This window comes from Coffea eugenioides, chromosome 2 (assembly GCF_003713205.1).
Source record: "Coffea eugenioides isolate CCC68of chromosome 2, Ceug_1.0, whole genome shotgun sequence".
Taxonomy (NCBI): domain Eukaryota; kingdom Viridiplantae; phylum Streptophyta; class Magnoliopsida; order Gentianales; family Rubiaceae; genus Coffea; species Coffea eugenioides.
Window position 1 is genome coordinate 11051223 of NC_040036.1, and position 16448 is coordinate 11067670.

Consider the following 16448-nt stretch of genomic DNA (forward strand, 5'->3'; position numbering starts at 1 on the left):
CTTTAGGATTGATTAAATTCATATTAATGACCATAACATCGATGGATTTCTCACTTGAGAAACATTGCACTCTCGTAAGGGTGAGAATCGGTCAATTTATTTGTTAATTAGTTAAATGAAATCAATCAAAATCGTTTTTTACCTCTCTCAACTTCGGACCTTGATCGAAATTGAATTTGTTTTCACAAAATTGAAATTAAATTTGAAATTTTATTAATAATTTTGTCCATTTTAATCTTTGTTATAAAACCACAAAGATGAGTTTGCAGTTAATATCTAAAAATTACATCATATGATTTTATAAATTAATGTATAAAGTAATTATTCATAAACTCTAAAAAAGAACAATGTATCCACATGTATTTTTATATACGTATGAATTAAGCACATATTATGTAATAAGCAGTTAAGTGTTAGACATTACTATTACTTGATGTATAATACTTTTTATGTAAGTTTTTGTTTTTTAGTTATTGAAGAGGTATTAATATAATCATTCATATTGATGAAATAGTTAATAACTAAAAGCCAATGTGTATATGTATATATACACATACATACATACATACATACATATACACACGTACATATATTATATATAATAATATATATTATACATATATGTATGTGTACCTATATTATATATTATATATCCAATATAAATTTTAAACTATACCATAGGACATAAAAATTTTAAGACATAAAAAACTAAAAATACACAATATGAGTATTATATACATAGAAAAAAGGGTTCAATTAAAATTGACATTGAACATCCAAATCAGAATTGGAATTAAAATTGGTTTTAACTGAAATCAAATTAAAATCAAATTCACCGAAATCAAGTTCAATATGCAATTTGATATGAAAAATATTTTGGCTGGTGAAATAAGAATTTTAAAATTTTTGGTAACCTACTGCGCACTTTGTCCTAGTTTCAAAGTACATCGTGTAGAAAACCACAATTAGTTGATAAAATTATGCATGACATGTATGAATCCGACCAGCAAACCCATAGTTAGTTGAAGATTTATTATTCATCTGTTCAGCAAACAAAGTAAAAGACTCCCATAAGCTCAATTCATCAATTGTCAGTGTCATCGGGAATAATTTAATTATATTGACTCACAATCTAAACAAAATATATAATATTAAAAGCCTGACATAATTATCATTGGTGCAAAATGTTTAATTTAATCATCTATAATGCCCAATTTGTTAACAAAAAGGTTCTGGTGATAAAAGAGCCTCGTTCCTCATCTCACAATGAGGATTAGACTCTCATGATCTCCATTCTCCATTTCTCCCTTTCTAAAGTTAAAAGTAAAAATCCTGAATTGATTGGCTGTGTATAGTTTTTGCCATGCACCTCATAAAACCACGCTTACGTAATCAAACCATATATTATAGGGTTAATAGAACTAAATTCTCTTGAATTTTACCCTCAATGGCACTTTACTCTCCTCAACTCAATAAATAGGTGTTTTGTGCCCCTATTTTATATTTTAAGATAAAAATGCCCCTTTCATATTAATATTATTTTATTTTTTTCCTTTTTTTAACCCTTTTTCTACTTGTCCCTTTTCTTTATATTTTTAAAATTTTCTCTCTTCTCTCATATAATAAACTACTTTATTCTCTTTGCTATTATTGTCTATATATTAATTTTAATCTTGTTAATCTTATTTATTTTTATTTTTTACCTTTTATTATCAGAAGTAATAATGATCTTAAAGTCCACACTATAACAAATTATATGTTATCTACACACATAAACTATTTTATATATTACTTAAATCAATACATCTAGAGTTTTGAATAAAATAATTTTTAATAATAACAGTAACAAATTTAGATCGTAATAATATACTAGTTAATCTACTATATATTAAAAAAGTAAATAAAAATATTAGTTACTTTATTTTTTGGGATATACTTTTAAATCAAAAGTTCTAGTTTGCTTATATCTTTTTAAATAGTTAAATTGCTAGTAATATACACATTTTAATTATAATAGGCATATATCAATTTTTGCCACTATACAGTTTTTATTGAAATTTCTAATAGTGTAAATAAATAAAAGAAGAATGAAATTTTAAGTAAAAGATATTTTACAATAGTATAATTAGCATACAAAAATAGTAATACTAATAGGAAAGTGAAACAAAATAGTGACATGAGAGAAGTGAAAAAATAGTAAAAAAATAAAAAAAAATAAAAGAAAATGGTGAAAAAGAAAAAACAAGGTAATGAATAAACAAAAAAAAGAAATAAAATAAAATAGTGAGGGTAGTTTTGCCTTAGAATATTAAATAGGGGAACAAAGTACTTAGTTAATGAGTTCAAGGGAGAAAAGCATAACTAAAGGTAAAGTTGAGGAGGGCCTAGTGCATTTAACCCTATATTGTACGAAGAAAGATAATTTTATTGAGATTTCAGAAGCCATACTAATACGAAAGAAAAATATACTCCAGTTATATTTTTTTCTTTGTTGAAATCATTCATATAAAAGAATAAAAATCTTGAAAAAGTTCAGTTACCTAAATGAGAAATTTAGAAAAGTTCTTCTAACCCCTTTTCTCTTGGTAAAAATAGAAAATTTGTTGAGAAGGGGAAAACCCCATATCCTATACGCCACTATCGTCATAGTGAAAGACATTTAGACGCCTTTTACAAAAGATCATCTATATATATATATATATATATGATATCTCCAATTTTTAGCGTGGAAACATCAAACAAGCAAAGAATGGTACACTCATCAAATCAGAAAGAAAATCTGCCACTGCTGCTCCCTTATGTGTTGAGAAAAATTGGAATGCTCGCATCAACCTTTCTTTTCCTTTCTTTCTTGTTTCCTTCCTTCACGGAAATTTACTAGAGTCCAAGGGACATGTGGGCTACTGTGGTTACCTTCCCGCGTCAATCCTGATCTCGTTAGGCACAAGATCAACAGTCCCAAGAATCGTCAAAACCATTTCCCATTTTCTCTGGGAAAATCGCATGTATAAAAACTAGCATTAATATTTCGGAGAATGTTGGAATTTTATTTCTTGAATTCTAGAGAAGAAGAAATGGTTGGTACTAGGATTGTCCACGGTTGTTGCGTTTTATGCTTCACTGCTCCTGTACCCTTTTTTTTCTCACTACTCCAGCTTTGACTCGGAAGTTAACTGTCAAGTGTTGTACAGATGTATATGATCCTTGACTTGAATTGAGAGAATTAAAATCTCTCTTCTGAATTTCGACTTAATTGAAATTATTTAGGATCATCCACCTAAGATATTTCAAACTTGAGGCATCCACCTAAGAAATGTGTTTTTTTTTTTTTTATTTAAAGAAGTTAATTTGTACTGAGAAAGTAAAACAAAAGTGCATGTCATTTAAACCCCTAATCAACCCCATAATATTCGGCCAGAGAACTAACCGGTATTGTCAAGTTTGTCATCAACCGACCAAGCTTAAATCTCCCATCAATTTCGGCCAGAGATGAATTGTCAATTTTTCTAACATAATGCCCCTAATCATGTCTCGGTCATATTTGGCAGTAGTAAATGTACTTGAAATATGGAATGTGAACTCATCCCTCCCGAATCTAAGGATCCATTTGGCACCCTTTTTCTAGGCATGTTTTTACTAGATAACATTTTTTCCCCAACTTTAACTACAGAAATTTATTAAAACACCCTAAGTTTTATAAAAAACATATCTCAAAATATCGAAAAACATATACTCATTTCCCTCTTCTACTACTATCCTCCCTAACTATCTCTGCTTCTACTACAATCCCCCTCTTCCTTTCACTTCTTGCCGCCACCTCTACTATCAATACCTCCCTTTCCTATATATTACCACCCGCCACCCCCTCTCCTCTCCTTTCCCCTTGCCCCTCCCCCCCCCCCTCCTCAAACTAGAGCAAATCTAATGGAAGGGAGGGGTCTAGGAGGAAGGGAGAGAGAAAAGGAGGGGGAGAGAAGAAGAGGAAGAGGGCTGTAGGAAAAGGAGGGGGAGAGAAGAAGAGGGAGAGGGCGGTAGGTGGTGGTGGGGAAGGGTGTGATAGGTGCATTAGATTTTTTTGAGGGGGGAAGGGGAGGGAGGAAGAGGGGGGAGAAGAAAGGGAGGCAGTGGTGGGGGGAAGAAAAAGAGGAAGGAATGGCAGATAAAGGGATGAAGATAGTGACAGTTGCTTGTGAGTATGGTGGCAAGGGTGGATGGCGCGTAATGAATGACGAAATTTTATAAATATTTTCCAAACAATTAAATACACAAAAATTTTTATAATAAACTAGAGTAAAATTTTAGACAAAATTTTTTTTTTTTAAAAAAAACAGCATTCAAATGGATGCTAAATTTCTTTCATGAAACTTAATCGTGATGTGTCTACATAATGAGCACAAAATCTTTCTCATCGAACAGAGTTGCTTGGCCGTAGAGATCGAAGTTTCTTTGGCAACTGTGCAACATAGTGGTCGGAACTAAAAAATTTATTCCGAGGAGATAAAGTTCACCATATTTCAATCTAAATATATAGTGGAAAATATGTTCAAGTTTTTGCGGAGTCAAAAGTTTAAAATTTAAAATGGTAATTTTTAAAAAATTTTAATTTTCTAATATTTAGGAAATATGGACCTTTCTAGCGCCTTCTAGTTCCGTCCATGACCGGGTCATTGAGAATGTGTCATTAAAATTTAAAAAGGCTTTTTTAAAAGTTTTTAATTTTCTAAGGGCAAAAACCCTAATATTTAGGAAAGATGGACCTTCCTAGCCCCCTTAGTTCCATCCATGACTGGGCCAATGAGAATGTGTCATGCTTTTTATCTACGGCAACAAGCATCAGCAAATCTAACAAGAAAGGAGCTCTACATTATCCAGAAGATAACAGTAAGCTTCTTTTTTTGGTGTAAATAGGGGTCTTAAATTTAAAACCTTCTATTTACAATTCTTTCTACCTGATCATCTAATTCAACTCTCTCCTAAAAGCTAGTTCAATAATGTCAGTATTGAGATTTTAATGTCACTAAAAACACCACTGCTTACTAAGAAGGTAGCATGCACGTTCTCTACAAGAATTTCATACATACTATCAACTACTCGAATTTGACTTGAGCATTGGAGTAATGGAATTAAACCCTAGTCATCTTGAAGTTTCTTTTGCAGTTTATCAAGTCCCACGCAATACCCGACCTCATCTAACTAGCTTGGGTTTTCAATTGACACACCCCATGCATAGTCATAAAATTTGTACATTTCTGGCCTGCTCGAGTCAAATCTTGCTTCTCGAGTGACCATACACTTGGTCACCAAAAGCTCCCTTCCAAACAATTGTCACAAAGTGAAATAGCTAATTACAACTAGAGGTGAATCTTTAAGACCATGGAAACCCTAAGAACATGAGGCAGTAGATTTATTCGGGGCATAATTAGTCTCGTTTGGATTGCATGTTTTTCAAGAAAAATCATTGAAATATTTCTTTACACAATTTTCAATTACCTTCTTTTTTTTTTACGTCAAATAAAAAATCACATAACTACAGTATATATTTCTATAAAGCTCCAATTTCTGGAACTTGCTTGCTGGTTTCTAAATGCGAAGTAGACCCCATTAGAAATTCAATCAGGGACATCTTTTGAAAGGATATGTTGCATTCCAAGTGTCCAACCATCAATACAGTTAGTATCTAAACGTTCAGGCCCCGATCCCAGCAGAAGCACAGCATGGCACGTGTTGTAATGAACATAAAATTACATACATGAATTCTTTACATTAATGATGCCCGAAAGGGTATGGTAGTATAGCACCAAAAACTATATCATATCGGTGCATGGGTCCTTGATCATGTAAGCAAAGCACGTGATCCTCTCAAATTTCTCGTCTTACTGCACTAATTCTAAAAGCTGAAGTAGCGGATTCATCCGTGGGCGGCGTGGTTTCTCTCTGGCTTATATGTGTACGCACTCTAGCCCAGAAAAAATCTATCTTTATTTTAGACTTCTTTACAGCTTTAATGAACCACCGATTATGTCTTTAGATTTATACGTTAGTATTCACCCTAGACTCTCATGGTCTTATATTTACAACTCTTGACTGAATCCAACAAAGTAACATCGAATATTACTGGAGGATGCTTTGTGTATGGTGTCGTCCCTAGGGCCTTCGATAGCTCCAGCCATCCTAAACAGTGCAAAATGATTTGTCAAAACTCTATAGATTCTTTTTTTTTTTTTGCAAATATCTGTGCAAATATATATATGTCCACATGCATGGTTCATCACACAACTTTTTGCTATTCAAATCAAGGGTCACGTCGGTTGTTTCTAGCTATTGATTTATTGATACATAAATGCATTAATCTATATCCCTTGTGATGTACACTAATCCCCATGATAGAAGTACTTGCGATCGGAATGCCGACATGGACTGAGATGCTTTCCAATTCAAAGTTGGGTCCGGAAATAATCACGTGCCCCTGTTTCAGAGAGAGAGAGAGAGAGAGAGAGAGAGATGAGGCCTAAAAGGAAGGAAGACTTGGAAGAATAAGAGCCAAATGATATAGGTAGGATTCTGCTTAAAGCACTTGCAATGGTGATATTGTTATGGACCAGGAGAAATATGCACCAATTAAATGGTAGATGGCTTGATTAACTGTGTTGGATATGTCTTCCATCTCTCAATCTTTCACTCTCAGCTACAGAGCTTTTTAGCAACAATATGTAGTATATCAATTCAACTTCTTAAACGATTTAAAAAAGCCAATATGTGTGTTCGGCGGCAGACCACCCTTCCATTGCGCTACGGTACTGCATCAGAAATGTGGCCCAAATGGTGTGTATACTGTTCAGTTCTGGTGGCCTCATTCATATTTTGGAGAAATTCATTAAGGCAGTTTGATCTCGCAGTTAGATATGTCTAGAAATGTTGAATTTTCTTTAATGGGGGTACTATTTATAGATTCTGAAGTCTTCCAAAGAAAAAAGGGTTTTATTGGGGGGAATTCTTTGCTTTTCTTTTTCTCTGATTGAATCCTTAGCCGCGTGTTCTTTTCATGAGCATAAATTCTCCATTTTATCTTGTCAATTGAATTCAACACCATTAATGATTGATGAATGACCTCCTCATCAATTTTCCCTATAAAAGTCTCCACCCTCCAATCTTTCTGGACTGTGCACTTAGACATAAGAAAGTACCCCCACTAGCTCCACTTCTACTTCTCAAAATGCCCATGTTCTCTTCTTGAGGCGTCTCTCACGTACGTCACAACTCATTAGTCATTTTTACATATGAATTTTATCCTCCATGTATCTCTTATTCTTATTTTTGGTCTGATTCTAGTCCAGCGACAGCTTTATTTGTTGAGGGATCTTAGTCTTTCTATACATATTTTTTTTCCTTTTTCTTTTGGCCTTTCAAGAAAATAATGGAGGCCCTCTTTTTGCATTTGCCATGCAAGGAACAACCAGGCAACATATAGACTAGTCTCTCAAGTCTTCTAGTTATTTTGAGTTAAATTTCTCCCTTGAAATGCAGGACCAATACAGTCGGGCAAAGCTCAACGCCTAGTGATCCTCGGGGGAACTGGAAAGCAGTAGCCTAGCCTAGTCTCCTCAGACATGAACCGGGTAAGGCTAAGGATGTTGAACCATATTGTACTTTTTTTTTGAGCTTTTATCACCATCAACCATGCAATACCTAATTTATGTGGGGTAGTACCTATGTAGGTATTTAGTATTTTTTTTTTTATAAAATAAGGTTTGTGTGAATTCAACTCCGATCACTACTAACTCAAATCCAAATATTCTACCTTTTTTTTTTAATCTAACATGCTGTTAACTTAAGATTATAGCAAATAAAAAATTTCCTAGATATTATGCTCCTGTACACTTTTTCTACTGAGTAATAAACAAGCTCGTGTGGCTTGTTTAGAGGTTATAAAACTTGGTCGTTGTTCTGACTGTTCTCTTAGGTCAATGGACCACCAACCTTTTCGTTTCTTTGTGTATTTTTAATTTCGTATAAATGAATGTTAGGGTAGCCTTTCTTTTTCAAGAATACATGTGGTACTATTATTTTCTTTACATTCGGCCAAAAGGAATTCTTTGGCCAATCCAAGTACTGTAACAGGGAATTAGGTGCCTCGTATCTCTATGCAAAGTCTGCTGTTCTTAAAGTTCACAAAAACACGAGAGCAATAAACTGGCATCGGATAGTTCCGAATACCTAAGGAAGCCATAGTTCTTGGGGAGTTGTGAATCCTAAGTTTCAAGGCGATGCTTCTTCCCTTTTGGCCCTTTACCTAAGAATTTTCACTTTACCTAGACCTAGAATGACTCAATTCTTGTCCCATTAGAAAGCATGATCTGAAAGCACCACCATGTCTGCATGTCCCATGCCCAAGTGGGATTAATACGAGAGAATTCAGCAGCCTAGTGAAACAGAGAACATTTGGCTTTTGCCTCATAAGACCACATATTTAAGTAATAATAAAAAAAGAATGCAGACGCAAACAAGACAATTTTAAAAAAAAAAAAATCTTAATCTGTACAAGATTCATTTAGCCGCTTTAATTTGGTCGCATAATCTTGTCGTGGTGTAGCTAGAGCTCAAGCTAAAGTTAATCACTAATAATTCAAGATGCATGTTTCTTGGGAATTAAGACGCGAACACCTAGAATTAATTGTTGAGCCTGAATCGGAACAAATTAATCCCTACAAACCAGACAAATAGGCTGAAAAGGTGAAAAATGGGGTCGTATTCCGGATGCTTCAATTTGGCAAATTCAAATAGCAGGCAAGTAAGGAGAAGTGATTATATGAATTGGCAAGTAGTTATGACTTATGAGTTACCCGATTTGATACCCATCATCGGGTGCTCGTATGCAGGTGAGAGGTGGGAGGCTGGCAGCCTTTGTAGAAAAGGACAATGTTGGCCTTAATGTGTAAGTCACCTTGCCATTTAGCAGGATGTTATTGAAAATCCACCTTAATCCAAATAAAAACTTACCCAATGTCGTTTGAGAAAAAGTGACCCTTTTGTAAATACTACTTTAAATCTTTATGGCTCTCGACCTTTAGATAATCATCAAAATTTCTCTTTGTTTTCCATCAAACCCATTCATAGACTCGAGATAGGGAAAAATGCAGTTTCAGTTCTCAATATTTAGTACTTGGCAGTTACCAGTTGGTTCTCAACGTATTCAATTTAAAGCAGATTTAGGAAATTTTTTTCCTAATTATTGAAAAAATTTAGTCATATGTAATCATGTGCACATTAAATTGAATTTATACATGAGCAAAATAGCAGCTAAGTACCAAACAGTGAAAACTAAAACTACATTTCTCTTATTGGGATAAGCATATAGCCAAATTGCTCGTCCGCTTTCCCACTTCAAAATCTAGTACGGATTAAGATAGGGTTTCAGGCTTTGGGACCTTCGGGCCTCCTGTCCCTCAGTTCTACTTAAGAACAAGGATCTTATCCAAAAGGGGCAGACATCCCCGGTCGACGCCCCTCCACCTTAACACAGAAACTACATACGTCAACCTTTGTCCCCAAAGTCTCCAAACCAAAAATGGCCAATAGAGTGGCTAACGTTTTCATCGACGACGAACTAAGAAGAAACATGGCAAAAATGGTTTTGTCATCCAGTACTTCCTGTCTTCTACTAGGTCCTTAGCTCACTAATCGACAAAAATTCTTGTCCTGGGCTAAGCTAATCTTGAGCTGTGCATTTCCCAAATTACTTTTTTTTTTCCCTTTTAACCTGTAATTAATGTGCTGAACTGGCCTCTTCCCCCTCTACTATTTCACCTTCTTTCTTTTTACATAGCATCATCTACTCTCCTGGTCGAGTTCTCACGTCAACCCTTAGCATGGTAAACTTCTTTTGTAGGGTTAAAATATTCTCCATAAAAGGAGCAAACGAGGAAGAGTTTCTCTAACATTTGGATCATGGAAGGTTCGCACGATCCACCATTCCAAGAGCAGTACAATAGCTTGTTCAACAAATCACCAGATACAGGTCCCAAGTACGCTAACGACTACGACCTTTTCATCGTACAAGAGTGCGAGCTTCCGCTGATCGATCTTGCTCAGCTAAACTCGGGCGAGCTTGCCAGGGAGAGGTGCAAGAAGGATATAGCTAGAGCATCCCAAGAATGGGGTTTCTTCCAAGTATTGAATCATGGGATTTCTCGTGAGATATTGGACAAAATGAGATCAGAGCAAATCAAGGCTTTCAAGAAACCATTTCACGAGAAGATGAACGAAAGTGGTTTCGGCCTCTTGGCCGGCAGTTACCGTTGGGGGACGCCTTCAGCTACTTGCCTGAAGCAGTTGGCTTGGTCGGAAGCTTTTCACGTACCTCTCAATGCTATCTCAGGTTTAGGTGGTCGCAATAGTCTCAGGTAAATATTTTACCCCTTAATTTTATGACTTTCGTGCTTCTTCTTCTTTTTTTTGTTTCCAATTAATTTTTGGTATATATGTTTTCTGTTATTATGAAATTTGCTTACACACATATTATGACTAGATACAACCGGTGATACACCTAAAACACATTTAGATTTTGAAGCTAAAATCTTGTGCATATTTTTGGTAGTACAAAGAGGAGCGTAGCTGTATTGGCAGAGAACTGGCTGTTAATAGTGTCTTAATTATTAGAAGTAAGTATTGGAAGCACAATTAGTACTCTGGGGTAGTACATTTGTACCCAAAAATATTTACAGGTAGTACATGGCAGTGCTGCAGGCCCAACAAACAAGAGTAGAGCGACAGGCACCACTAATTTTATTGGATCAACGGTGGAAATGTATTATCCGCCAACTCAGCGCCACTTGGCACATGATATTTTAGTACAAAAAGAAGTCTATTAATAACTACTAGAAGTCAATCAATAATTAGTTCATTGAATATGACTTTTATTATTTTACCTGATTTTGGGAGGAACTAAATCCATGTCTTATGCTGTGGTTAACCAAACTTGCAGAAGATGTGAATTAAAAATGTTGAGCTGTCTTTTTTTTTTTTTTTTTTTTTGTTAAAGTCTCTCCCAAAGTATTACTTGTTACTTTCTTGCAAAGAAAAAATATCAACACCATAGACGACATTACAGAGTTATCGATGGCATTTGATAGTATCCTAATATAAATTAATCTCTTAGTCTCATTTTAATTTTATCTTTAGATCGACTTGTTTGGATTGTAACTTTTTTCTTTAAAAAATATTTGTACTTTTTTAAATATTTTTTTTACCTCACATACATTAAATCGATACAGTATACTTATAACGTCAGTATCCCGATTTGTTGTGGAGGGCTTATCTGTGATGCAATTATGTTCATTTTGAAAAATCAAAAAATGAGGCGGCTGATAATTAGGGAAAGCAAGCAATTATTCTTAAAGAATGTATGAATCAAAACTATGTGCTACGTGCTGTCAACTCTATGGTTGATAAGCTTTTGGTTTGTCAACCAAGTCATCCACAACATCAGTCGTTGATGTGATGCTTTCATTCATTTTGATTTTGGTGAGTGGTAAAGGCGTCCCAACTGGCTAACCATCATTGGATATTTGGATTACAGGGTCGAAGTGCAACATTTGCTTGGGAGAAAATAGGTGTGAATGTAGTTTTGATGATCTTAAGTGAGAAACCGATTTCTGCATGTAATTTTACAGAAGAAAAGATCAAGTTGTTAGGCTTGCGAAGTATTGATGTTAGGCTTACGTTTTATCTGAGAGTTTTTTTTTTTAAAAAAGTAGTGTTTCCATGCTTAATTTTAACACAAAAAAATAAAAAAAATTTTGGAGGGGGCTATATTGTCACTTTGACAAAGTAAAGGAATGGAGCTAGCCTTTTCATAATTAATCATTTGCAAGAAAATCGAATTCTTAGACCCCCACCAAACAGTGGTGGAGAAAGGATTGGTTCCTAGTCACGCTTGTACTTGTAGAGGGAGATTAGTTCACTATTAGGTATTCTTAAGAATTTAAGATTGTCGGCAGTGGAAAGCAAACGAAGGTTTTGCTTGTGAAAAATATATTTTCATTCTATTGGAAATGGAGGCATCTATCTTAAGCATGTTCAATAGCTAAAACTAAAACTTTTCTTTAGAACAGGCTATTCTTTTTCTTTCTTCTTTTTTTTTAATATTATTACAATAATATTTACTTCTACTCTTACTCGTATACTAATTTGTTTTTTCAAACAAAAAAAAATCTAAAAACGAGTAATTCTTAAAACATAAAATGTGCCAAAGTTCTCTACCAAGCCCACATAATCTTAAATTCTAGCCTAAAATAATAGAAAAGAAAAGATTTACATAATTATTATGTTTAATCGATAAATGTTTGCCGCCAAAAGAAAAACATAAATTTATTTGCCGAACCCTTGTCCGCTATATAGGTGGATCGGAATCTTGAGGAGATTCCACTCATTGTCTGAAGACCACACAACATTATTGTACTCACCTCTTTTCCCCGTGTCTCTACTGATTGCCGATTAATTGGTCTCTGTATTAATGTCATTCCACACCACACTTTCCCACGGTCTTTCCCAAGTGGGATACCCTTTTTTTTTTTAATCACTTTTATGTCCTTTTTTTTTTTTTGCTATTAATATTTTCTTTTTAAAAGCCCAATTAATGAATTCGAAAAATAATACTCTATTAAAAGGAATGACATTGAATTTTTTGGTTTTTTTTTCTCCTTATAAGCCTACGTTATTATATCTTTAAAGACAACAAAAAAATGTGCAATTTTTGAAAAACATACATACATACATATCTGATAAATTGATGACTAAAGAGAACATCTTCTGAATTAGATGCTTTGAAGATCAAAGGCAAAGTTGGGCATATGAGTAAATATGTCCCTTTGTAGCAGCACACGCTGAGAGTGAGACAGAACCAAATGAAGCAAATTTCCCTGTGGCCAAATCTGAGACAGCTTCACTACATTCTCGACTGTACAATTCATTCATGCTTCGACGTGCCTTTTCATGCATTGACTGTACAATTGCTTTTCTCCTCCCTAGAAAAAAAAAAATCGTCATATTATCAGCCAGGAAACAGAAGTAGTGAAAGGTCATAAATCATCACATGCAATGTGCTGGAAGATCTCGCTAGGTACAGGAACATAAAATTTTCTTCCAGCGTCTGTTTGTCCTCGAAACTTGCTACCTACCAATCTTTAATTACTACCCACCAAACTTACCAGCTATTTTTGGGATTACTTGTGGAGTATTGCTTGCGACCTCCCTATTTATTTTTCCACAGATTATTATTAAACTTTTAAATTGTCGGATTGCCCTACTCTTATATATATTGGGTACATTGCAATAGAAAGTAAGATAATAAATCTTTGAACATCCCCTGCATATATAATATGATGATCATGTACAAATTTATTGGCCTAGTCATATTCTGGATTATACCCTTCCCCCTGCGGCATATATGTATTTACTATATATATATATATATATGCCTTGTTTATTTAATGAATTCTAATCTCTCTCATTTCCACCTTGCATCATTAATTACCTCAGCTCAACAATGGAAAAATTTGCCAAAACAATGTCTGAGCTAGCACATAAGCTAGCAGAGATTTTGGCAGAAAATATGGGTCATAAGTCGACATTCTTCAGGCAAACATGTTTGCCAAGCACCTGCTATCTTCGAATGAATCGATATCCACCGTGTCCCATATCTCCTCGAGTGTACGGCTTGATGCCTCACACCGATAGCGATTTCATCACAGTACTGCACCAAGATCAGATTGGAGGATTGCAATTAGTGAAGGATGGCAAGTGGATTTCTGTTAAACCCAATCCTGAAGCCTTAATCATCAATATTGGAGATTTGTTTCAGGTGTGTGTGTGTGTGTGTATATATATATATATATATAGATAAGTGAAAAAAAAAAACTCTCTGATTGCTGCAGTACAGGATCTTTGACATATGTTATGTTGACATGATGGTGCAGGCATGGAGCAATGGTGTGTATAAAAGTGTTGAACACAGGGTTGTGACCAATATGCTAAAGGAGAGGTATTCCATTGCATTTTTCTTGTGTCCGTCCTATGAAACTACAATCAAGAGCTGCGTGGATCCTTCAGTTTACAGAAAATTTAGCTTTAGGGAGTACAGAGATCAGGTTCAAGAGGACGTCAAAAAGTTCGGTTACAAAGTAGGTCTGACTAGATTTCTCGTATGATTGTAACTACAAATCTAGTCAATCCAGTCATAGAGTACTATATTTTTCTTGCTCAAGAAAGCCCAAGAAGAAAAGAAAGTAAAAAGAAGAAAAAATCCTTATAATATGCAAAGTGTGAGGTAAGATATTAGTGAGTAAGAAGTCCTTCATTATGTGCCTTGTTTGGGAGGTGTTATGAGGTGGAATTAATTTCCTGCCTTCTTCTATTAAATGTACAAAGTTTTGCTCATTATATATCCTTCGTGCATGTAATTAATGCTCTATAGCCAGGAAAGAAAAAAAGGTAGTGTGTACTAATTTGTTGTCCCTATAAACATATCCTGATTTCCTTATGCTATATCACCATGCATGCATCAAAGTTTAATTAAAAATCTTGAATTTACGCACAATACCAAATGAGAATCAAGAAAAAAAGAAAAAGAAAACTAGTTTCACAAATTGAGATTAATCCAAAATAACGTTAAATAAGTACATCGATCCTCGCCCTAACTGTCACCAGAATAATTCCCCGTACTTTGTGCACTAACACTTAAAAAATGATGGATTCATAGTTTACAATCTTAGCCTTGCTCTTAAGACAAGTTCTTTTACTTGTTGAACAGGGACAGGATTGCCAGTATCAATTGTTCATAACTTGAAAAGGCTACGGCGAATAAGGTAAACATAACAATATAATAACGAACGTTTCAACAAGACTACCAAATTCCATTGCATGGGGGATGTGAGACTCGGGCAATAATGTAGTTAGAGGTGGCAAAATGGGCGGGATGGGCGGGATTTGCTTGGGTTTGTGATGGAACCGGGTCATATGGGTTTGGGCTCAATCTTACCCATTTGTATTTTGGGACTAAGTTGGGCGGGATCACTTTGGGATGGGTTTAGATTGATCCCGCCCAATACCCAAATCTATTTTCTACATATTTTTTTCCTTTAATTCATTTTTATTTTTTATATAATTTTAATATTTTTGATTTATTAATTTTTTTTAATTTTATTAAAGGTATGTCTATTTCATAAATCTGGATCCATGCTAGTGTTTGGTAATTGGTAATTGTGGATCCACCATTGCCTCTGGTTGCAGTGACGGAGTCAGGATTTTTTCTTGGGGGGCCAAAATTTTTTCGAACAAAATTACGTTAATATGTTATGTTCAAAATAGTTTTCATTTATTTAAATATATGACATCTTAAAATATCAAATTTTAATTTTAATTATAAAGGTATGTCTATTTCATAAATATATAACATAGTCACAACTAAATTTAAGACAAGAAATAATCTTTGATTAAATATCTTATAACATCACAAATCACCTGAGTTGCACATTATGAGAAGATGCTCCAATATGTCACTTGTGCAAAAACAAAAATATAACTATGCAATATAAATATAACTATTTTCAATTAAAAAAAGATAAAAGTTATGTTAATATACTTTGAAATTTTATCCTCTTTTATTAAAAGTAAATTGAGTTTTACGTTCTTTCATAGAAGTAAATTAATGTATAATTGGTTAGGGGGAAGGGCTCATTCAGTTCACTCTCTATATCTATTGTAACTCTCTCACGTTAACTTGGAATAAATAAAAGGATCCTTTAAAAAGAAAAAAAATGTATAATTGAATCAATGTTAAATTTTCGAACAACTTCCTTTTTTTATGTACATTGTTAGGCAATCATTCAAGAAATTATCTTTTATCTTGTATTTGGATCTTTGTTTTGATTATCTTCATAATTGAAAACATCCATTCTATAGATTATAGAATGGAGTTAGGATTTTTTCCTTGGGAGGGGGGGCAAAATTTTTCTGAACAAAATTATCTTAATATGTTATGTTCAAAATAATGTTCATTTATTTAAATATATGACATCTTAAAATATCAAATATTAATTTTAATTAGAAAGGTATGTCTACTTCATAAATATGTAGCATAGTCATAACAAAAATCAGAACAAGAAATAACCTTTGATTAAATGTTGGGTGTCAAACCAGCAAAAATAAAATTCCTACTCTTAAGTCACGAATTAAGTCCACTATGGTACTGGAGCAGGGACTTAGGCTGTGCAATGGGTTACTAGCTTCACCCTGGTGCCAGAGTTTGCTTGATCCGATATACCAAAGTGTATTAATTACGTGAAAGACAAAATTCGAAATATAGCAGCGAGCAGGTCGAATCCACAGGGACTTGGGAATTTATTTTGAATGAATGTAAACATTAAATAAAAATGGGGGAAGTTGATATGGAA

General features: G+C 34.1%; 1 protein-coding gene across 2 annotated transcripts; it reads left to right on the top strand.

The window, feature by feature from the left end:
- Nucleotides 1–7155: 7155 nt before the first annotated feature.
- Nucleotides 7156–14465, top strand: LOC113761988 (gibberellin 2-beta-dioxygenase 8). Of its 2 annotated transcripts, none has more exons than XM_027305213.1 (5): nucleotides 7156–7246; nucleotides 7525–7616; nucleotides 9866–10400; nucleotides 13537–13858; nucleotides 13974–14465. In XM_027305213.1, the coding sequence occupies exons 3-5, from the start codon at nucleotides 9946–9948 to the stop codon at nucleotides 14202–14204; spliced, it is 1008 nt and encodes a 335-aa protein (XP_027161014.1). In that variant the 5' UTR covers nucleotides 7156–7246; nucleotides 7525–7616; nucleotides 9866–9945; the 3' UTR covers nucleotides 14205–14465. The 2 variants fall into 2 exon arrangements, with proteins under 2 accessions (XP_027161014.1, XP_027161013.1); XM_027305212.1 differs by having other exon boundaries at nucleotides 9887–10400.
- Nucleotides 14466–16448: the final 1983 nt, after the last annotated feature.

Excerpts from the sequence above, each read along its gene's own strand:
- LOC113761988 (XM_027305213.1), top strand. The coding sequence starts at position 9,946 with ATGGAAGGTTCGCACGATCCACCATTCCAAGAGCAGTACAATAGCTTG. Across the intron at positions 10,401-13,536 it reads GGTGGTCGCAATAGTCTCAG|CTCAACAATGGAAAAATTTG; the intron begins GTAAATATTTTA and ends TAATTACCTCAG. Across the intron at positions 13,859-13,973 it reads ATATTGGAGATTTGTTTCAG|GCATGGAGCAATGGTGTGTA; the intron begins GTGTGTGTGTGT and ends ATGATGGTGCAG.